Genomic DNA, 23898 nt, shown 5'->3' with positions numbered 1-23898 from the left:
TGTACAAAGTGCTAATGAGTAAGTCTACTGTCTTGTAGGCATTTCCACTGTATCTGTATATTTCCAAATTATAGCAATGAAAGAATATTTTGTCTCTTAACTTCCAAGCTCAAAGTATAAGCTGTCTGTTGGATTTGAATTTTTGAGGGACTAACTAACTGACTCCATCATTTCAATTTGATTACAAGCCTTTGACAGTGTCCTATAAACAGTTGAAAGTAACTTCAAACAAAACAGTTTAGTCAATCTAGGTTAGACGTTAAACACGATAAACGTTAAAGGCACAAACTTTCTTCACAAGATTATTGAAAAAGTCAGCTCTTTCTAAGGCATAAACAGTTGAAAATGATAGTAACTTCAAACAAAACAGTTTAGTCAATTTAGGTTAGACGGGAATCCTGGAGGATTAGACGGGATAAGAGATTGTTAGAAGAAATAGAGCTTTTCTTTAATACTTTTACAGTAACAGATGACAGCTAAGAAAATCATACTAGTGGTTCACAGAGTGAAAGCACCTTGCAGTTATTGCCTTTGTTTGTGATCATTGATTGCATGAATAGTTGAAAACTGAAAATGCATCGACTTTTTTTATAATCTTGATTCTTGTCAAGAAAGTTGACCCCTTAACGGTTATTGTGTTAGACACTGTAACCTTGGTTCCCGTCTAACCTAAATTGACTAAACTGTTTTGTTTGAAGTTACTATCATTTTCAACTGTTTATGCCTTAGAAAGAGCTGACTTTTTCAATAATCTTGTTAGACACTGCATGAATATCTGAAAACTGAAAATGCATTGGAAAGAGCTGACTTTTTCAATAATCTTGTGAAGAAAGTTTGTGCCTTTAACGTTTATCGTGTTTAACGTCTAACCTAGATTGACTAAACTGTTTTGTTTGAAGTTACTTTCAACTGTTTATAGGACACTGTCAAAGGCTTGTAATCAAATTGAAATGATGGAGTCAGTTAGTTAGTCCCTCAAAAATTCAAATCCGACAGACAGCTTATACTTTGAGCTTGGAAGTTAAGAGACAAAATATTCTTTCATTGCTATAATTTGGAAATATACAGATACAGTGGAAATGCCTACAAGACAGTAGACTTACTCATTAGCACTTTGTACATGCTGCAGCCTCTTCCTATATGTAAAAATCTTAATTACTTGAAGCTATCTATCTATCTATCTAACCATATACTCTTAGCTTAACAGTCTCCAATATCTCCACATGCTAGCAATTGGCGCCAGAAATTAACATCTCAAAGTCTCTCATCGTTTTGAAGTTATCATCAATGACAACATTTCTCTCCATCTTTTCGAGGGCAAGCCGAGCCGCTTCTCTATCTCGTTGCCGTTGCTCCTTGATGTACTCATTGGCTTTCATCATCTCGGCAGCCCTAAACTTCTTGATCTCATCTTCGGTGTTTTCAAGACCATTAGAGCCACTGTAAAGAACCTCTTGTTTGGCTTTGAAGATGGTACCTGCAAACCGTGCCTTCAGCATTGCAACCCGAGCAGCCCTTCGTGGCGACAGATTAATCTCATCGGATGTTGTGGCGTTGACAGGAGAGGCATGATGGAGTACTGTCACTGGCGATTTGCAGCTACTGAAATTACTAGAAGAAACCTCAGAAACTCCATGATCAAAAACTGCCTTCAAGGGCGCCACCCCGCCATTATCTACTTCATCAATATCTTTAGCCTTAGGCATCTGCCTCAGCCTCTTCACCCTCCTCTTCGTTTGCTGACTCAAAACCCCAGCTGGATGGGGATGGGAATCGGAATCGTAATCATAATCGGAGGAACGTGGACGCTTGAAAGAACGGGGATTGGGTTTTGCACAGACATTGTGGTTGCGATTGTTCAAAGAATTCAGATTAAGCTTCAAATCTTCAAGCCTCATTGTCACCAAACCAATTAAATCAACACTTCAACTATAAACGAAGAAAGAAAGATTGAATTGAACAAGTGTTGCGTGATCTTCAAGCCTCAGAATGGGAATCTGAGTGAGAGAGAGAGCGATTAAGGTTATATGGATTTGGGGATTTAGGGTTTACAACCAACGGCTATATTTTTTCTCAATTCATTCTCTTCACTTATCTTGCAAACCCACTTGCTTAGCTTTCACGTCGTTCGGTGATTGTGGCCAAGAGCGAAGCGTGTGATTGTGAAGGGTGTTTTTTGTGTGATAGGAGAATCGGAATGGAAATGTAGAGAGATTAGGGTTATATGGATTTGGGAATTTAGGGTTTACAACCCACAGCTATATTTTTTCTCAATTCTTCCTCTTCTTCACTTCTCTCGCAAACCAGTAGCTTCGCTTTCACGTCGCTAGGTGCTCTACTGTCAACTCTGCCCACTGCCCGGCCTAAAGTTAATCGCGTTTCGTCTATATATTTACACTTTTGCCCTCTCTTCTTTGCAACGATTATGTTTCAAACTTCTCTCGCGCATTTCAGTGCCAATTTGCTTGCACTGAGCTTAATTTACAATTTGACCCTTTCTTAAAAATAAAAAATGGTTTCACCAAAAAATTAAATAAATAAAAATGTTGCTACTTATTTTACTTAGCATCCCAATTTTTGTTTTTCCTTTATGGGGTAGGTTGAATTTTATTTTTATTTTCTAAAAGAAAGTTCAATTCAAATAGTCGCATTTTTTTTTCATATAGTAAAATGTTACGAGAATACATAATTTGGTTATGTATTTAGAATGGGAATAAAACAAAATTATAGTATATATGAAGGAATTGAAGCAATGATGAATTAGTTTTGAAGGAATTGGAGCAAGGATGAATCATGCTATGAAGGAATAAGAGTCCCTTATCATATTTAGTAAGTGTCTCAAACTCGAATAAGAAAAAAGTTGATTTTCACTGCACTACAATATTTATTAACCTTCAAAAAATTGGAATAAAACCAATATATGATTACTAAAATAACAATAAATTGTAGAAAGTGGCGTCCCATTGCAAAACCCAAAGGACTTCTTGGTGGGCCATTGGTTAAAGAATTAATATTAAATAAGAACGACGTTTCAAGCCTGGGGCGTCATTTGAACGTTTTGAACAAGAACGCCAATTCACTCACGTAGGCTTAAAGCTATGGTTGGGGTGAGTTTTGCTGTTATGTTTCTGCTGATTTGGCTTTCACATTGAATTTGACATATCGATTGGAGATACTCTTATAAAACTACTATTTTTCTTTCGAGTATCAATAGATCAATTTGCTTGATTTTGTTTATTTCATATCCACTAACAAATAAACAACAACGTGAATTACATCGACAACTAAGTTTAGTTAAGTTCAGTGAATTGCGGCAACAAACAAGAGTTTATATTTGTTGTGGTTGAAAATGGTACTTAGGTGACGAGGGATAAACTTAAAAGATATTCAACCAAGAACGCAACAAACTTCACACACTCTAGACCTTGACCAAATACTCTTATGACTAGTCAACTGTCAGATATGAATTATACCAAATAATAACATACACAGAGCATACTAAGATGTACCTGCAAGCCTAGAGAATTACTAGTGACAACCTAGGCACTCAGAAGAACCCGTCAATCTAGGCATCCCCTGTGCTAGCAACAACTATGGTGAAAGTGTGTGAAGACAACATAATCAAGCAAACACCAAACAGTAGATAATGATGACTAGTCAACTACAAGGATACAAACCTAGAATTCATACGATGACTAGTCAACCACTAAGAACACAAAGCCAGAATTCATATGATGACTAGTCAACCACAATTCGTACGATGACTAGTCAACCACCAAGAACACAAACCCAGAAAAATTACAAAGATGCAAACAGAAATTGTTCACCCAGAAACCCACCATTGGGAAAAAACTGGGGGTCATCAACCAACCAGACAATGCACTAAGTAGAAAAAGATTCTTACAAAGGAACACAAGCAAGCTCAAGAAAAACCTAGATCCATTTAGGAAGATGAGCTATACCTCCTTTGTGCAATCTTCTTCTCCAACTTAGCAAAGCTTGAAGCTCAATTCTTCATGGCAATGACAGCTCCTTCTCCAGCTCATTCATCACATGGCACCAGCTTGCAAGCTCTAACCCAAAAAGAAACCAAAATTTGGATTCAAATGAGAATGACCAATTTCTTCAAGAAACCATACTCTTGAAGAAATCAATCTTGAATCTGACCTAGATATAAATGAGAGAGTGTTTTAAGTAGCTAGATGCAAATTAGTATTTCAAATGCAGTTTTTCAAAAAGAAATCAATTTGGAAAAAACTCGTAGATGAAAATAAGATGGTTCTCTCTTGAGGAAGAAGAAGCGAAAGATGGCAAGCCAAACTTTCCAAAACTTCCACCCAAAAGAGACGATTGCCCAAAGAGGAATTCCTTAGCCTTTACAGACAAAAATTCCCTTAGGTCAGAATCACACATGGTAGCAAAGAGAGAAAGGAGAATAGGACAAAAAAGTTTGTTATCCAGCTAGAAATCCTGCAGAGCAAGGATGACTAGTCATACAAGAAACAGATGAGTAGTCATCATTTTATGAAAACAGTTTAATGCAATGTTATGCAATGCACAATTTACCTTTGCCAATTTGCTTGAACCTCCATAGTATAGTTGTTAGTTAAGAACACCTAGAGAAGCTATTCTCAATCTAAACTTGAGCTTGATAAATAACAAGAGAAATCCTATTACAAAATTGTCAAGGAAAGCGAAAAAAAAAAAAAAACTCAAAATGCATACATTAACAGTGGTGATGGGCTAAACAAAAGTTTTATAATGAGAGAAAAGACATGGTAGAAGGTAAATTGGGTTAATATCACATGCAATAAAAAGATGAAATATCCTAGGGTTTTTTAAGGGCAAAACGACAGAGAAAAATATTTATTTTGTTTGAATTGCAAACCATTCTATATATGTTCCCTCCTCTCCTCAACATTCATCAGTTATATCATCTGCGAAGATTTCAATTCTTTTTTTTCTTTTAAAGATCTTGTCTTCTAGGATGAGTTTTTTTTTTTTTTATTGTTGTTGGTATTAACTTGTCTTGATCTTACATTCTTTTCAATTTGTGCTCGGAAGCTTCACAATCATTCTGTGCTGTGCATGTGAAAGCTCTAGATTAAAATATCCATAAAAAACCTCTATAAATTAATGGTTATGCTAAGCCAAAATTAGGGCATTAATTCCATCTCTAGCAGTAACAAACTTTGATTAGAGCACTAGAAAAGAAACTAGCGATGGCATGGAAAGGCTACACAACTTGTTCATCCTCACAGCATTAATTATCTTTTGTTTCTTTTCAAGTCCAGCTATTGGAACTACTGGTTCTGCAACCCACTACAATCCTCCCTATACCCGTAAGGCTTTATTTGACTGCCTTGTGTATTTTAATTAAGGAAGGTTCAAGAATTCAACATGGTGGTGAATTTTTACTTCATTTGATTCCCGTAAGGCTCATATATTTATAATAATTTGCTTAATTTTGTATAGCTTCTCTGCCTACTTTGGGAGGAGAGACAGCGGCCATATGGTTGCAGCTGCAAGCTACATGCTCTATAACCGCCGAGCTATTTGTGGGAGGAGATACAAGGTTACATGCTAACTGCAGCATACAGTATGGGTCGGAATCCATGCAAAGCCAATAATGTGGTGTATGTGACCGTCGTCGACCTCTGCCCCGGCTGTCAAGCCCAACAACTTGACTTGTCTAGAGCAGCATGTTAAAGTAATTTAGACTTCATTAATAGTCGGCTGGTAACTTTGAAATAGTTGGCAGTTTGTTGGTAGTTGTGTGTTAAATTAATGGTGTGGTAGAAGTTAGTTGAATTAACTATGTTTGGTGTTAGTTGTGTATTTAATGTGTTAGGTCGGTAGTGGCTATTATATAAAGCCACCCTTTTCTCCTCATTTGAATAATCAAAGAAGGAACATCATCATATCAAAATAGTATCCCACTACTTTTCCCACTACTTTCTGTTTTTTGATTATCACAAGAGAACAAGTTTCTTCTCTTACCCATTCTTACCTCCACATAACCGTACCCACCACCAATAATATCATTCTTTTATTCCATCAAAGTGGTATCAGAGCTGGAAACTCAGAATCATATGGCTTCAAACAACAACTTGTTACAGCCCCAACTTCCAAAGTTTACAGGGAAGAATTATAGTCAATGGAGCATCCAAATGAAGGTGTTGTATGCTGCTCAAGATTTGTGGGAGGTGGTTGAAAATGGCTTTGTGGAGCCAAATGATCAAGCAATCCTCACTCAACAACAACTCACAGAGCTGAAGGAGACACGTAAGAAGGACAAAAAGGCTTTATTCTTTATCTTTCAAGCAGTGGATGAAGCTATCTTTGAAAGAATCTCATCATGCACTACATCAAAACAGGCGTGGGACACTCTCTTTGCATCATATAAAGGAGAAGAAAAAGTGAAGATGGCAAGACTGCAAACTCTAAGAGGTGAGTTTGATATGTTACGTATGAAGGAGTCAGAATCTGTTGAAGACTATTTCAATCGTGTCATTTCTCTAGTCAACCAACTGAGAATTAATGGAGAAAAAATTGAAGATCAGAGAGTTGCTGAAAAAAAATTCTTCGAAGTATGTCCCGAAAGTTTGAATATATTGTGGTGGCAATTGAAGAATCCAAAGATCTGTCTACTTTGTCTCTTGACAGTTTAATGGGTTCTCTTCAATCCCATGAGTTACGACTGAAGCAGTTTGACTCTGGCCCTGTTGAGCAAGCTTTTCAATCTCAAGTCTCATTCAGAGGAAGTTCTAGAAGAGGAGGAGGCGGCTTTACTCGTGGACGAGGAAGAAATAATCAAGGACGTGGCTATGCAAATGACCAGAAAGAAACTAATGATGAAAGCTCTGCACGAGATTATGGTTATCCAAGAGGAAGACGGGATCATGGTTATCAAAGAGGAAGAGGAGATTATGGTTTTCCAAGAGGAAGAGGAGATTATGGTGGTCATTCAAGAGGAAGAGGAAGAGAACAAGGTTCCTCTCTTTCTAATATTCAGTGCTACAATTGCAAGCAATATGGGCACATCAAGTCAACATGCAAAAACAAAACAAATGGAGGAGCCGAATCAAGCTTTGTGCATGAAAAAGCTTCTGAAAGGGAAAATGATAATGTGGTTCTACTTGCATATGCAGCTGCCAGGGAAGGAAACGTGTGTGCAGAAAAATGGTATCTTGATAGCGGATGTAGTAATCACATGACAGGCAACAAAAGTGCCTTTGTCAATTTCAAGCATACCAACAACTCATAAGTAAGGATTGGTGATGGTGGAAAGCTAGTGGCCAAAGGATGTGGAGATATTCTTTTTCTGTCCAAGTCTGGAGAACAAAAAAGAATCTCTGATGTGTTATATGTTCCAGATTTAAATTACAATCTCCTTAGTGTGGGGCAACTTCTTCGTAAAGGCCATAATATTCAGTTCAGGGAAGACCAGTGTGTAATTAGAGACAAGTACAACTCTCTAATTACAAAGGTGCAGATGTCAGGAGACAATATGTTTTCTCTGAACATAAAGTATGAATCTTTTGCTTGCTTAAGTGCACTTATCAAGGATTCCTCATGGTTGTGGCATCTACGCTATGGGCATTTGAGTTTCAATACACTATCATTGATGGGGAAACAACATATGGTACGAGGCCTACCAACGATACAGCATCAAACACAAGTTTGTGAAGCATGTGTGTTAGGAAAACATCAGAGAAATTCGTTTCTTACAGGATATTCTTGGAGAGCATCCCATCCTCTTGAGCTGGTGCACTCAGATGTATGCGGGCCCATGAACACAACATCAACAAGAGGTAACCGTTACTTTCTTACATTCATTGATGATTATAGCAGAAAGACATGGGTCTATTTTCTCAAATATAAATCAGAAGTGTTTGATTACTTTAAAGTTTTCAAAGCTTTGGCTGAGAAGCAAAGTGGATTTGCATTGAAAACCTTGCGGTCTGATCAAGGTGGAGAATTCTCATCCAATGTGTTCGAAAATTTTCTAAAAGAAAATGGGATTAAGCATCAGTTCACAGCTCGGTACACCCCACAGCAAAATGGTGTGGCCAAGAGAAAAAATAGGACCATTATGGAATTGGCAAGAAGCATGTTGAAGGCAAAAGCAATGCCTAATCGTTTTTGGGCAGAAGCAGTGGCATGTGCTGTATATCTCTTGAACCGTGCATCGTCCAATAGTGTGGAAGGCAAGACCCCTCAAGAAGCTTGGAGTGGCCTCAAGCCATGTATTAGTCACTTAAGGATATTTGGCAGCATTGCTTATTCTCATATTCCTGATGAAACAAGGAGAAAATTGGATGACAAATCAGAAAAGTGCATTCTTGTTGGGTATAGTGAAAAGGCCAAGGCATATAAGTTGTTTAATCCATTGACTAACAAGATTATTGTTAGTCGTGATGTCAAGTTCAATGAAGAAGAAGCATGGAATTGGAGTGAAGCTGAAAATCAAAGTCCAATACTGTTGGACATTGGCCTTGAAAATCCAGATTTAACTCCACCAACAACTTCATCATCACAGGAATCTTCATCACAAGGGTTATCATCAACTTCTTCTAGTGATAGCAGTGAGGAAGAAGAAATTAGCAGAGGACAAAGGAGATCAACAAGAGCTCATCAACCATCCACAAGGTATCCATCTAGTGATTATGTTTTGATCACTAATGGTGGCACAAATTTTGCTCTATTTGTAGATGCAGACCCAATTATGTTTGAAGAGGCTTCAAAGGATGAAAAATGGGTGAAGGCTATGGATCAAGAAATTGATTCCATTAAGAAAAATGACACATGGGAGTTGGTTGATCTTCCTCAAGGAAAGAAGCCTATAGGAGTAAAATGGGTGTATAAGACCAAGCTGAATGCTCAAGGAGAAGTTGAGAAATACAAAGCTCGCTTGGTAGCTAAAGGCTACAAGCAAAATTATGGAATTGACTACAATGAAGTTTTTGCTCCAGTTGCACGCTTTGACACCATCCGAATGGTGTTAGCTCTTGCTGCCCAAAATTGTTGGAAAGTCTTTCAAATGGACGTTAAATCAGCGTTCTTGCAAGGTTTTTTGGAAGAAGAAGTGTATGTTGTTCAACCTCCAGGTTATGTGCAGGGAAATGAAGAAACAAAAGTGTGTAGATTGAAGAAGGCTTTATATGGTTTGAAACAAGCTCCAAGAGCTTGGTACAGTCGGATTGATGCATTCTTCCAAGAGTATGGGTTTCACAAATGCCCATATGAGCATACTCTTTACACCAAAAAAAACTCTCAAGGTGAGATTTTGATTGTCTGCTTATATGTGGATGACTTAATATTTACTGGAAGTAATGCTCAAATGTGTGATAATTTCAAGATGATTATGTCACAAAGATTTGAAATGACAGACCTTGGTTTGCTTCATTTCTTTCTTGGAATTGAAGTCAAACAAAATGAGAATGGTATCTATATTTCTCAAAAGAAATACGCAAAGGAATTGTTGAAAAGGTTCAGGTTGGTAAATGCAAAGTCAATTGCTACTCCAATGGAGGTTGGTGTTAAGATAGGTAAGAATGATGGAAGCACAATGGTAAATCAAACTTTGTTTCGAAGTCTAGTGGGTGGCCTCTTGTATTTAACTACAACAAGGCCAGATCTTACATATGCAGTAAGCTTCCTCAGCCGTTTCATGGAGTCACCAAAAGATGTTCATTGGGAGCTTGGAAAGAGAATCCTAAGATATGTGGTTGGAACCATTAATTATGGTTTGCATTATTATCCTGTTCAGAATCTAAATTTGACTGGCTATAGTGACAGTGACTTGGGTGGAGATGTTGATACTTGCAAAAGCACATCTGGTTATGTCTTTAGCATTGGCTCAAGTGCGATTTCTTGGTCCTCCAAAAAGCAATCTATAGTGGCACTTTCCACTACAGAATCTGAGTATGTTGCTCTTGCATCAGCAGGTTGTCAAGCTAGGTGGCTGAAAAGTATTTTAGAAGAGATGGGTCAAGTTCAAGAAGGACCTACAAAGCTGTTCTGCGACAACAAATCAGCTATTTGTCTTTCCAAAAATCCAATGTTTCACAGCAAGAGTAAGCATATCAAGATCAAGTTCCATTTCATCAGAGAGCTAATCAAAGATAAAGAAGTTGAGGTTCTGTATTGCAAGTCCCAAGATCAGCTGGCAGATTTGTTCACCAAACCGTTGAAGAAGGAGCTGCTCATCAAGATGAGAAAATTAATTGGCGTAAATGAAGTCTAGCTTAAGGGGGGATGTTAATGTAATTTAGACTTCATTAATAGTCGGCTGGTAACTTTGAAATAGTTGGCAGTTTGTTGGTAGTTGTGTGTTAAATTAATGGTGTGGTAGAAGTTAGTTGAATTAACTATGTTTGGTGTTAGTTGTGTATTTAATGTGTTAGGTCGGTAGTGGCTATTATATAAAGCCACCCTTTTCTCTTCAAAATAAATCAAGGAAGGAACATTATCATATCAAAATAGTGTCCCACTACTTTTCCCACTACTTTCTGCTTTTGATTATCACAAGAGAACAAGGTTCTTCTCTTACCCATTCTTACCTCCACATAACCGTATCCACCACCAATAATATCATTCTTTTATTCCATCACAGCATTCGCATCCATCGCCGGTTTAGGAGCAGGAAGGACTCAGATAGACTTTCAGCCAGCGTGGGAGAGAATGGTCATGTTTTCGTACCTCTATTTCTTTTTCTTTGTCTTTCATAATGTAGAATAATAGGTGGATCCCTCAAGCCTAGTATAATGAATTCCAATATGTATTGATGACATATCAGCGGTAATGTCGATTTGCCGTGACATAAAAAATGATTTAAGAATCAATATGAATCTCGACAACGGGGTCTAAATGAGTGGAAAAGGGCATTGACTTGCAAACAAGAAATCTTAGGTTTGAATTCCAATGACATCTTAGTTGTGTGTGTGTGAGAAATCCCCCTTCTCTTTAATTTATACCATCACTTATTTGGATTTTTTTTTTAAAACTATCGCTTATAATAATAAAAAAAAAATAATAATAATCAATATAAATCTCAATTTGCACGATTCAATTGGTTACGAAGACATCAAATGAAGGGCATAATGGGTGGAAAAGAATGAAAAAAAATTGACCAAAAAAAATAAACGGTGGTGCACTCATTAAGCACAATAAGGGACGTACTCCAAAACATCACCAGGTCAGGTCAAGCAAGGGGACGTTCTTCATCTAAGAGCCTGGCAGCATCTCACTGTGGGCGTTCGAGCTAAGTTATTTTATAAATTTGTAATTTTCTTCTTCGTCACTTGCTTGGAAACGAAGCTTTGCAAGCTGAGAATAAATTGAAGGACTTGAAGGAGAGAGAATATTGTGAGAGAGGGGCAGTGCAACCACAACCCAAAGCCATTGCTTCTGTTGCTTCAGGCTCCAAGGCTTCAAACACCAGTTGGGCTCTTGCTCACTCATGCAGCCTCCAAAACTAAGCTACCCTTTTGCTCAATTTCTCACTTCGGCTCGGAAAACACAAGCTAATCACAAAGGGTACCTCTCAAAGTTTAAGAACAGACTTAAAGTTGGGTTCTTTTGTGGTTAACTCTTAAGTTTGTGGTTCAGAAGAGAGGAATTTGGCGCAGATAAATCAAAATCTTTCTAATGCTTCGAGTATGCCTCACGGAATTGAAGCCAATCACTAATGGCCCAGACTCCATGAACAACTTCGACTCAAAGTTGGGTTTCTGGGGGCTAAACTTTTCTGGGTATCATGTAATGGATTGGTGCCATGATGGTGAAGATCGGACATGGGATAATAACACTATTGCTTGGCACCGTGTCCAAGCAGGTCAAGCACTATTTCTCCTTGTGTCTTAATAATTCTGATTTGGAACACAATAAAAGTTTTTTTATTTTTTTATTTTATTTTTAAATTAAGGTGTTGTTAAACAAATCCTAAAATTAGTATACCCTATGATCTAAGTACACCCTAATATTTAGATCAAAATATAAAAATGAACTAAATACACCCTATTTAACTACCAAAATTACCCATAGTACACCTTAATATTTAGTGTTGTTATTCCCATGTACATCACAGGACATATTCTTCGACTTGCACCAAATGGTAAAAACTCAAAATGCTGCCCTTTATAATCAATGGAGCTGCCATCGAACGTTTCTGGGATGAATTCTTCTAGGTCCTTCCAAGACTCAAGATCTCGTGCAATTGCCTAGCCATTGACAAAGACAAGTGTTTTGGAGTCAATATCATAACCTTGGATTTTGAAATGAGCCATGTTTTCTCTTGGAATAATCATTGGAGCTGGAGGATGCAATCTGGTATCTTTGACTATCATCTTGACGTATTGAAGCTCAGTTGTATCTCGTTCACTGATATTTCCTTTGTTTCCAAAGCATCTTCTAACTTCTTCTTGGGCTTTCTTCATCAGTTTCGGTTTCCTAGCTAGCTCTGCCATCGCCCGCATCATTGTAGTTGCACTGGTATCTATTCCAGCTAAAAATAAATTATGATTGAAGAAAGTACCATGACTTTTTTTTTGTTGAGAAATTCTATGATTGTATTCATAATTCAACCAAAAAAGCCACTAGCCACAAAAGGCCAATACAAACTAGCCACAAAAGGGTCATTACAATAACGGAGCGGTCTAATATCAAAATTAAGAAAATCAGGTATGTCTCCACTAACGATCATGCAAGATCGAAGAAACTCTGGCATAGGCATCCCAACTAAGATTGCAAACTTAGAATAATAAAAAGGAGATAAAGCTTGAAAAAACCAAACCATAACAATGGATGACTAAATAAAGATGACACAAATAATTGAAGTTAATACTAAGGTTTTTGGATGTAAGATTTTTCGCTGAAATTTGTGCACTTATTAAAATTACATTAATTTGTTTCACAATTCAATATATCCTTTTTGGTCATTTTATATTAGAGTAAAATAGTAATTTAATAAATAATTTAGTAGTTATAGAGTACTCAATTAATTTTAAGATTCGTTTAACAACACCCAAAAATTAACATTGTGGTACTCCATGTACACCACCTTTAACCAATGTCTACAGAGAGTAGAAACATACACCCAAAGGATGCTCACCTCGTCTAAAGAGATTTCATTTGACTCATTATCTGCTTCACGTGCCTTTTCTTGGAAAACAAAATGTCCATGCAATATTCAAGCACTGTTTCTCCTTGTATCTCAATATTTCTAACCAGGAACACAATAAAAGAAAAAATTAATTAACATTGTGGAGCTCTATACACCATCATTAATCAATGTCCACAAAGAGTAGAAACACACATCATAAAAATTTCAACGAAAAGGATGCTAACCTTGTTCTAAGAATCATTTCATTTGACTCTTCATCCACTTCACGTGCCTTTTCTTGGAAAAAATTTCCCTGCAGAATGCAATAGAATTCATAAACTCATTTAAAAAAGCAAAAATACTAATAAGGTTTGATATCATGAGCAAGTGAGAACCTCATCAAATTCAATGTGGTGCACGTTTCCTCTTTGGTAGAGGGCTTTCATATTTCTCTGCCACTTGTGCTGATCCACTTTAACTAAGCCATGCCTCCTTGAAAAAGGAATCCGCTTCCCAAATTTTAGGTCTTCACCTCTAATCATGTACCCGTTTCCTACTTCCGGCATGTTTAAATCAGCAGGGTTTCTGTTAATTGAGCAGATTGAAGATTTGGAAATGTTTTGAGGCTTCATGGTCCCATTACCATTGTTAGCTTCCAATTTGTGTAGCATTGGATACATGTATATAATTCTGGTACATCATCAAATCAAAACCAGAAGATTATACATCAAAACCATGAGCAAATATACTCAGACTAGAGGGTTTTGAAACAAAGAATTTCCAAACCATGAGCAAATATGCTAGCCATGTTAAAATTCTAATAGGACTCTTAGATCTACAAATCAAATAATATCGATTGAATCTCCAAACCAGTTCTGGTTACAATAACGAATAAATTTCCTTTAAATTTAGTGGATGTTTTTACGGCATAGGATGATTTGTTAAAAAGAGACTTCAGATTCTAGAAGATGAAAACTAAATCTAGAAAAATTTAATAATAAACGGGTGAAATTGTAACATATTTATCAAAAGGAGCTCCCAATTTTCCAGATCTGGATCTAAAGAATCATGATTATGAAACCCTAACAGCACAAGGTTATTGATAACATATATACATAATTAAATGGAGCTGTACCTCTGGTAAATCAACGATGCGATTTTGAAGCCTGGATCAGACTCTACGGTTCTAGCATCATCTTCCTCTTCATCTTGGCCTTCAGAAAACTCAGATGCCTTCACCATTTCTCTCTCTCTCTCTCTCTCTCTCTCTCTCTCTCTCTCTCTCTCTCTCTCTCTCTCTCTCACACACACACACACACACGCACAGAGGAACCCCAAACCTAATAAAATATGAATTAGAACTGGAGACGGCAGAAGGGTTTTTTTGTTGACACATACCAACTGACTGCTCTTTAGGTTATTTTTATAGATGAAATGAAACCATGAGCTGTTTTGTGTCTAGGAGGGTGGTTTTGAAAATACATGGGTTTCTTACTCTTTTTAGTAAGTGAAAAATACTATGGGATGTTTTCTGGCATGTGGATTTTTTTGAACTAACAGACCTCCTGGCATCCTCGTGTCGTGTCTTCATTTCTGTCTTCATACTTATGAACAAATTAAAATTCCCTCAATTTTCGAAAATTTGTGTTTAGAAATGCTTGGAGTGGAACTGATAAACTATAGCTAGTATTTTAGAAATGTTGTTAACAATGGTTATACATAACTCGATAGTTTTCATGTTTTATTATAACGGTACGAAGAACTACATAAACGATAACTGATAATACGTAGTAACCATGTATGAAAGTGGTGGTGGCGGCGATAATGATTTGTAGCATTAATGACACTAGTCGATTATGGAATGCATTTAAACCTTAACTTTTCAAGTAACCAATAACAACCAAATATGCACCAACGGGTTCATTGCTAGTGGTAAAAGTATTTACACATTTTCAAGAAGCACTTGGATTTTTAGCTAAAATTTCAATGATCTTCTAATAAAAGCTCGTATGAGAATACGTTCTTTCTTTAGAAGCACCCCCAAATTGGTCCTTAGAAAATAAAACCTAACTTGTTATTTTCATGTTAAGTAACAACCAGTCTGACTTTTTATTATTAAAAAAAATATTATTTTAAATATCAGTAATAGTCTAAATTATATAATATACTCTAGGGGAATTCAAACTTGAATGCAAAAGGGCACTACCTTCGCGCCTAAACCATGTCTGCAATACCGTATTGACAAAAAGTTTCTAGGAAAATCAACTGGAGACAACCCGATACAAAGATGAAACCTATGAAAATGAGTAGCTCCAAGAATCTAAGTAAGTGGCATACTATAGTTTATATCAGCAACAAATTTTTAAAAAGGTTTAAGCATGCTGCATATATAATGCCTATTCTAGCAATGAAAATTAGAAAATGAATATTTGGATCATTATGTGTTGAATTCAAAATAAAATATTATCCAAAGCCGTTGTAAATATTCTCAAAATATTTATAAGTGAACTTCTTACAAATAATGTATAATTATTACAAAAATAAAATACATAAAGATAGATATTGACAACTAGTAGCAAAGCAGCTAAAAGAATCGGGAAGAAAAAAGAGAACATGAATTGTGACCAAGAGAGAGCTATTAATAAGATATGTTACACAGTTCTACGATTACAATCTAAGCATCTTATGTTTTTTATTTATAGAAACTTTCATATTGAGAGGGTCGACAACATACTAAACTCACGCACACACTACATAAAATCTAAGACTCGAATCCAAAACCTTTACTAGAGGGGTAATTGCTCCAAACTATGCTAGTGGTCCTTCGCTCGATGCACATTATGTTGAAGGGTTGTGAAGATGGGCCATTTAAGCAAATTTATTGTTACATGTGTGGTTCAAATTCATAGTGCAACCAAAAATTTAAAATAAAGCATGGACTTGTCAATATGAGTTTGGAAGATGACATTATACCCACCAAAATAAATTATTTTCTCTTATTCATGCTATGTAATTGTTGACTTTTGTATTATATTTTAGGTAATTTTTTGTAATATTAGGTTTCCTAGTATAGTCTTATAATTACTCTCTACAATAGTGAGATTATGATTGTAACCCTATGTGTGTATATATATATTCCTCGTTGTGAGATGAATAACACACAACAATATTAGCCAAATAATATTCTTCATCTTGGCACGAGAGCTAGGTTCAGAAACAAAAAAGGGAAAAGCCTTAAGCGAATCCACCATGCCGCTGTTGCACAACCCGCTGCAATATTAATCCGGGGCATTTTGATTTGAACAAATGGAATTGCTAATAACCTTCTTTCTAACCTTTTCTTTTTACTGTCTCCCTTTTCCTCATGACATGTGTCATTTTCTTTACAATTAAAACAATGTCATCAATCATCACACAAGCTAATTTTTCTTTTCCAAATTAACCCTTATTAAATATATATATATATATATATATATATTTACAACAAACTAGTATTTTAACAGCTTTCTTTCCACCTTATTAAAAAAATTAAATAAGAAAAAAGAAAGGGTTTTGTATATAAAAAAAACTATTTGATTTTTTGTTTTTCCAAAGAATACATATGTCGCTAATAAAACCTTCAGTCCTTGCATAACTTTATTTCCACCATATAAAAAAATTAAATAAGAAAAAACGTAAGTTTTTTTTTATCTACATAAAAAAAGTATGCTTTTCATTTTTCCAAAAGATACATGCTGTAATAATAAATTGTTGTCCTAGCATAGCATGGACTTCTTTTGTAACTAAGAAAAACAATTCTCACTGAATAAAGAAAAAAATGTTTTTTTTCAAAAAAATAAACTCGCGTTTTTTTTATTTATTTATTTTTAACAAGATGGTAAGGAAGTTGTTAAAAAAAAAATAATTCAATACATTTAATAAGTATAAACTTTGAAAACAAAATTTAGCTTGTGTAATACATTTATAACAATTTTTTAAGTGTATTAACATTATTTTAAGTGTATTGACATTATTTTAAAATTGCTAGCATTCCCCTTTAAACAAAAGGTAAGAAGAATGGGATCGATATTATGTTCATGTAAGAGTAATATGGATTAGTACGTACCATGATGGTGAAGATTGGCGGGATAACAACATTATATTGCTTGGCACCGTGTCCAAGCAAGTCAAACACTATTTCTCCTTGTGTCTTAAAATTTATGATGAGGAACACAATAAAAGATTTAAAAAAAAATTAAGATGGTGTTAAATGAACCTTAAAATTAATTGAGTACACCTTATGATCTAAGTATACCATAATATTTAGATCAAATATAAAATTAACTAAGTACACCCTATTTGACAACCAAAAATACCCATAGTACACTTTATTTTCTTCCATATCGATATATTCCTCGTCCATCCCATTAAGCAATTTCCAATCAAACCAGTAGAGAAGATTTGCAAGTCCAAGCTGTAGTGTTGTTATTCCAGGACAAATTCTTCGACCAGCTCCAAATAGTAAAAACTCAAAATTCTGTCCTTTATAATCTATGGAGCTGCCATCAAACCTTTCTGGGATAAATTTTTCTGAGTCCTTCCAAGACTCAAGGGCTCGTGCAATTGCCCAGCCATTGACAAAGACAAGTGTTTTGGGGTCAATATCAGAATCTTGGATTTTGAAATGAGACATGGTTTCTCTTCGAATAATCATTGGAGCTAGAGTATGCAATCGAGTCTCTTTGATTATCATCTTGACGTATTGAAGCTCATCTGTATCTCGTTCACTGATTTTTCCTTTGTGTTTCCAATGCATCTTCTAACTTCTTCTTGGGCTTTCTTCATCAGTTTTTGTTTCCTAGCTAATTCTGCCATCGCCCATGTCATTGTAGTTGCACTGGTATTTATTCCACCTAAAAATAAATTATGATTCACGAAATCATGAGATTTGTATGCATCAATGAAATAACGATGATCAAATAGTTGGAGTTAATACTAAGGATTTTGGATGTAGGATTTTTCGTTCACATTTCATTAGGGTTGGATATGGTGAATAAAGTGTACATAATAAAATTACATTTGTTTCACAATTCAATATATATTTTTTAGTCATTTTATATTTAGGTAAAATTGTAATTCAATAAATAATTTGATGGTGTGGTAGGGTGTACTCAATTAATTTTAAAGTTCGTTTAACAACACCCTAAAATTAACATTGTGGGACTCCGTGACTCAGCTCGTCTTAAGAGTCATTTCATTTGAATCCTTATCTGCTTCACGTGCCTTTTCTTGGGGAAAAAAAAAATATGTCTATGCAAAAGCACTATTTCTCCTTGTGTCTCAACATTTCTAACGAGGAACACAATAAAAGAAAAAAATTAATTAACATTGTGGAACTCTATACACCACCATTAATCAATGTCCACAAAGAGTAGAAACACACGACACAAAACTTCAACGAAAAGGATGCTAACCTCGTCATTTCATTTGACTCCTTATCTACTTCACTTGTCTTTTCTTGGAAAACTTTTCCATGCAAGTTGAGCACTATTTCTCCTTCTGTCTCAACATTTCTGATCAAGAACACAATAAAGTAGAAAAATTAACATTTTGAAAGTCTATACACCACCATTAATCAATGTCCGCAAAGAGTAGAAACACACACCAAAAAAATTTCAACGAAAAGGATTCTAATAACCTTGTTCTAAGAATCATTTCATTTGACTCTTCATCTACTTCACGTGCCTTTTCTTGGAAAAAATTTCCCTGCAGAAGACAATAGAATTCAGAAACTCATTTAAACAAGGAAAGGAAATACTAATAAGCGTATATCATGAGCATGTGAGAACATACTCAAACTCAATGTGGTATACGTTTCCTTTTTGGTAGAGGGCTTTCATACTTCTCTGCCACTTTTGCTGATCCACTTTAACTAAGCCATGCCTCCTTGAAAAAGGAATCCGCTTCCCAAATTTTAGGTCTTCACCTCTAATCATGTACCCGTTTCCTAATTCCGTCATGTTTAAATCAGCAGGGTTTCTGTTAATTGAGCAGATTGAAGATTTGGAAATGTTTAGAGGCTTCATGGTCCCATTACCATTGTTTGCTTCCAATTTGTTTAGGTAACCAATAACAACCAAATATGCGGTAATGGGTTCATAGCTCAGTGGTAAGAGTATTTGCCTGCATGTTAGTAGTCTCAGGTTTGAACCATAATGACACTTCACCATCCCCCATCCAATACTTCGATTGTAAAAAAAAATTATTAACCAAACATGCTAGAGTTTCACGTACGGTTTGTGTGGGAGTACTTTTGAGAGGGCTAAAAGCAATTTCTGACAACCAGAAACATAACTTTGGTAAAACAATTTAGAAGCGCTAGTGAATCATAAAAGCACTTTATGGAGAAGCATATGGTAGGAGCATTTTCAAGAAGCACTTGGATTTTTAGCTAAAATTTCGAGATCTTCTAATAAAAGCGCGTATGAGAATAAGTTCTTTTTGTAGAAGCACTCCCAAATCGGTCCTTAGAAATTAAAACCTAACTTGTTATTTTCATGTTAAGTAACACTAGTCTTACCTTTTTTATATATATAAAATATATATATGATTTCTAAGTACAAGTAATATTGTAAACTATTAATCTACTCTAGGGGGATTCAAACTTGAGTGCAAAGGAGCAGTACCCTGGCGCCTAACCCATGTTTGCAATACCCTATTGACGAAAAAATTTCTAGGAAATCAACTGGAGACAACCCGAAGTATCATCTATAACAAAGATGGAACCTATATGAAAATGAGTAGCTCCAAAAAGGTGAAACGATAATATTAGAATTCATAATTCATAGAAAAAAAACCACATTACAATTGTCCACGACGAGTTTTCATATTCTGAAAACGTAGCATTATAGTTTCATTATCAATACAAGCAAACACATCTTTCTCAATATAAACAAGTAAACTATCACTCAACCATTGATCTCCCATTCAGTTGCGAAGTGGACCTTTCACAATATTCATAGCAGAAAATGCTCTCTCCACAGAAGCAATTGCAACCGGTAAAGTTAAGGCTAATCTGATAAGCAAATAAACATAATTATATGTTCTATGCAACCCTTTCTCCACCATTTTTCTTGCAAGGCTACCAATCCCTTTCAATTGAGAAAAATCAGTCATCGTACGCATATGAGTAATATAAATCTCAAGTTGATCTTCAAGTGCCAAGAGATCTCAGGAATTAAAATCTTGAGGATAAAATTCAGCAAAACGAAGTAGCTTTTGTTTGTCAAAAGCTATGAATGAATCATCTGGACTCAAACATGTCAAACAAAGAAGTAACTCAATATTTACCTCACTAAAGCGACGATTTAATTCCGCAAGTTGCCACTCAATGATTTGAATAAAGATGTCCACACGATAATGATGGAGGTGTGTTATTATAGGAGCTCTCCGATGTGATCTCCATTGAGCTACATATGCATCATCCATGTTTGGAACCAAGATATCATGTTTGGCACAAAAGGAAGATACTTGATCAAGCAAGGCTTCAAATGCATTCTCTCTCATGTGTTGTAGTTGGTCCTTGCAAACTTTGACTAAAGTCATTGCATTCTCAATATCTTGGTCTTTCCTCTGTAATGCTTGTGACAAGTCATTTGTGGCTCCCAATATAGATCTCATGAAAAATAGGTGAAATACAAACTCAAAAGATTGTATTTCTCTCAATGACCTATTTGCTTCACCTAGATTATCAGTGGAGCCATCCTCAATAATAAATTTGAGCACTTTCACCACAGATTTAAACATGGAAATGATACTAAGTAATGTACCATAATGTGAGTTCCAACGTGTATCACCGGGACGCTTGAGACAAGTTTCTTGATTTAAGCCTCGTCCTGTTGGAAAAGTATCTTTTTCTAGAGCTTCCGTAACATCCTTTTGTAGTTGATCTCTAAGAATGTCACGACGCTTGCACGATGCTCCAACAATATTAACCAAGCTATTGCAAGATGTGAAGAAAGTGGCAATATCAGCATTTCCCTTTGTCACGGCCACAAGAGCTAATTGAAGTTGATGTGCAAAACAATGAATATAATAGGCACAAGGATTTTCTCTCAAAATCTGTGTTTTAAGACCATTGAACTCACCCTTCATATTACTAGCTCCATCATATCCTTGTCCTCTTAGCATGGAAATGCTCAATTCCTCTCTTGCAAACAATATGTCAATAGCCTCCTTGAGTGAGTTTGATGTAGTATCCCTAACATGTTGAATGCCCACAAACCTCTCAATTACATCCCCACTTTTGTCCACATAACGAAACACCACCGCCATCTGTTCTTTTACTGACACATCACGTGATTCATCAACTAATAAAGAGAAGAATGCACCATCCATATCCTTGATGATTTTCTTAATAGTTTCAGTGGCACAAGCATTCACAAGATCTTTTTGAATTGTTGGAGCTATTAACTTGAGATTCCTGGGAGCATTTTCTAACACAACGGCCTTCACTTTCTCATCATGATCAGCAAGAAACTGTAAGAGCTCTAAATAATTCCCCTTGTTGCTTGAAGTGTCACTCTCATCATGCCCACGAAAAGGAAGACCTTGCCTCAATAAAAATCTCACACAATCAAGAGAAGCTGTCAAGCAAATACGATAATCAATACGAGCTTGCTCTGATTGCTTTATCAAAGCTGTTCGGATGTGTTGCTTTTGATTCATAAGATCCACACAATATTGTCTAGATTGATTATGAACACTTCCAACAGGTCCAACATGTTGCCTAATTTTATCTTTCTTCTTCCAATTCCTAAAACCCATCTCTGTGAAGGCGTCGCTACACCCTTGACCATTTTCTGAAATTGGATTTGAAGAGATAACAATAAAGGCAAAATGCAGCATCTTTACTAATACTGTACTCCAACCAGTCAAACTCATCAAACCACTTGACATTAAAGCGTCGATCATACCCTGAAAGATCAGTTTGTGGAAATGTGTGATCCTTGGGCTGACATGGACCCTTTTGTAGATATGCTCTTCGAACTTCGTCTCTAATGTTAGGATCATAATCCAACATTTGAGGTCGAAGTCCAGGGTCTGCAATAAGATTAGCTAAGATATCTTGCAACTCACTTTCTTTCGAACTATCCACATCTCTAGAAATATCCACATCTCTCGAACTCGAACTACCCACATTATCCGAACTAGAAGTAGTTGATGCGAACCTTCTCTTAAAGTATCGTTCCATAACTGTATTGGTAGAAATAACCAATCAAACATCAACAATATTAAAAAGCCATAACTTATGCAAACTAACCAAAATAAAATCCAACAACTAATCAAATTTACCAATTATTATCTAACATAAAACACTAATTTATTCAAACAAACTAACCAAAACTAGAAGCCCTTAATTTATTCAAACTAACCAAGAGATATAATCTTACATAAAAGTAAAATCCTAATTTATTCTAACTAACTAACCAAAATCAAAACCCCTAATTAATTGAAACTAACCAAGATAATCATATAATCTAACATAAAAATAAAACGATAATTTATTCAAACTAACTACCCAAAACCTCTAATTTATTCAAACTAACATAAAAGCCCTAGTTAATTCAAACTAACAAACTAAAATAAAATCTCAACAACAAACAACAACAACAACTAATCAAGAAAAACACTAACATATAAGAATCTTTACTAATTAATTAAAGCATAAAGAAAATAGGATAACATACTTTCAAACTAACTAACCAAAATCAAAACCCCTAATTAATTGAAACTAACCAAGATAATCATATAATCTAACATAAAAATAAAACCTTAATTTATTCAAGCTAACTAACCAAAACCAAAACCTCTAATTTATTCAAACTAACATAAAAGCCCTAGTTTATTCAAACTAACAAAGTAAAATAAAATCTCAACAACAAAAAACAACAACTAATCAAAAAAAAAAACACTAACATATAAGAATCTTTACTAATTAATTAAAGCATAAAGAAAATAGGATAACATACTCTCAAATTTGAGGGATAAATCCACCTTTGAAATCAAATTGAATTTTGGAGGCACTTATTCAATTTTCTGCTGCCCAGTGCCCCCCGCCGACGCCACTTTACTGCCTCCACCGACTGATTTGTGAGGGGAGAGGGAAAGCCACCATTGAATTGGATTGGAGGTTGGTTGTTTTAGTTGGGGTTGGAATTTAGGTTAGAGAAATTGATATTTGAGAAGAAGAAATGGGTTTGAAACTGATGGATTTCGGGTAGCACAGCATCTGTGATGCTGTTTTGTTTTTTTTTTTTAAACCTGTGCCAAAACGACGTCGTTTTGGCCAGGTGTTATTAAAAAAAAAAAAGTATAAGTGAAACGACGTCGCTTTGAAGAATAGCGCGCAAAAAAAAAAACCTTAAGTGCAACGACGTCGTTTCGACGTCGAGGGCGCAAAAAAAAAAAAAAAAACCACTTAAATGAAACGACGTCGTTTTGACGTCGACCAAACAAAAAAAAAAGGATGCGCGCTGCGCGCTGTGTGCAAGGGCTGCGCTGCGCGCAAGCTCTCCACAGCTGCACAGCAGCACAAGAGTTGCCCCATTGGGGCATTTCATCGAACACCTTGCGAGGGTCAATTTGGGCGGCTCTAATGGAGGATTTCAGAGGTTGCAGGGGTCAATTGACCACCCTTGCTCCTCTGTGGATCCGCCCCTGCGGGAAGGTAAAAGAGAACATGAATTGTGACCAAGAAAGAAGCTAGTTAATAAGATATGTTATACACTTCTACGATTACAACCTAAGCATCC

General features: G+C 35.8%; 2 protein-coding genes across 2 annotated transcripts; both read right to left on the bottom strand.

Moving 5' to 3' along the window:
- Nucleotides 1–12237: 12237 nt before the first annotated feature.
- LOC117614791 lies at nucleotides 12238–14347 on the bottom strand. Its single transcript, XM_034343698.1, has 5 exons — nucleotides 14241–14347; nucleotides 13501–13795; nucleotides 13351–13418; nucleotides 13115–13225; nucleotides 12238–12508 (listed from the first exon to the last, which is right to left on the bottom strand). The coding sequence occupies exons 1-4, from the start codon at nucleotides 14345–14347 to the stop codon at nucleotides 13120–13122; spliced, it is 576 nt and encodes a 191-aa protein (XP_034199589.1). The 3' UTR covers nucleotides 12238–12508; nucleotides 13115–13119.
- Nucleotides 14348–20314: 5967 nt separating this feature from the next.
- LOC117614780 (zinc finger MYM-type protein 1-like) lies at nucleotides 20315–22337 on the bottom strand. The gene is made up of 2 exons (XM_034343687.1): nucleotides 22004–22337; nucleotides 20315–21945 (listed from the first exon to the last, which is right to left on the bottom strand). The coding sequence occupies exons 1-2, from the start codon at nucleotides 22335–22337 to the stop codon at nucleotides 20315–20317; spliced, it is 1965 nt and encodes a 654-aa protein (XP_034199578.1).
- Between the last annotated feature and the right edge of the window lie 1561 nt (nucleotides 22338–23898).

Source organism: Prunus dulcis, chromosome 1 (assembly GCF_902201215.1).
Source record: "Prunus dulcis chromosome 1, ALMONDv2, whole genome shotgun sequence".
Classification (NCBI taxonomy): domain Eukaryota; kingdom Viridiplantae; phylum Streptophyta; class Magnoliopsida; order Rosales; family Rosaceae; genus Prunus; species Prunus dulcis.
The sequence above is the reverse complement of the archived record's forward strand: the minus strand, read 5'-3'. Positions and strand labels throughout refer to the sequence as shown.

Excerpts from the sequence above, each read along its gene's own strand:
- LOC117614791 (XM_034343698.1), bottom strand. The coding sequence starts at position 14,347 with ATGGTGAAGGCATCTGAGTTTTCTGAAGGCCAAGATGAAGAGGAAGAT. Across the intron at positions 13,796-14,240 it reads GCATCGTTGATTTACCAGAG|AATTATATACATGTATCCAA; the intron begins GTACAGCTCCAT and ends ATGATGTACCAG. Across the intron at positions 13,226-13,350 it reads GAAATGATTCTTAGAACAAG|AAATATTGAGATACAAGGAG; the intron begins GTTAGCATCCTT and ends GTTCCTGGTTAG.
- LOC117614780 (XM_034343687.1), bottom strand. The coding sequence starts at position 22,337 with ATGGAACGATACTTTAAGAGAAGGTTCGCATCAACTACTTCTAGTTCG. Across the intron at positions 21,946-22,003 it reads GTTTGACTGGTTGGAGTACA|AAAATGGTCAAGGGTGTAGC; the intron begins GTATTAGTAAAG and ends ATCCAATTTCAG.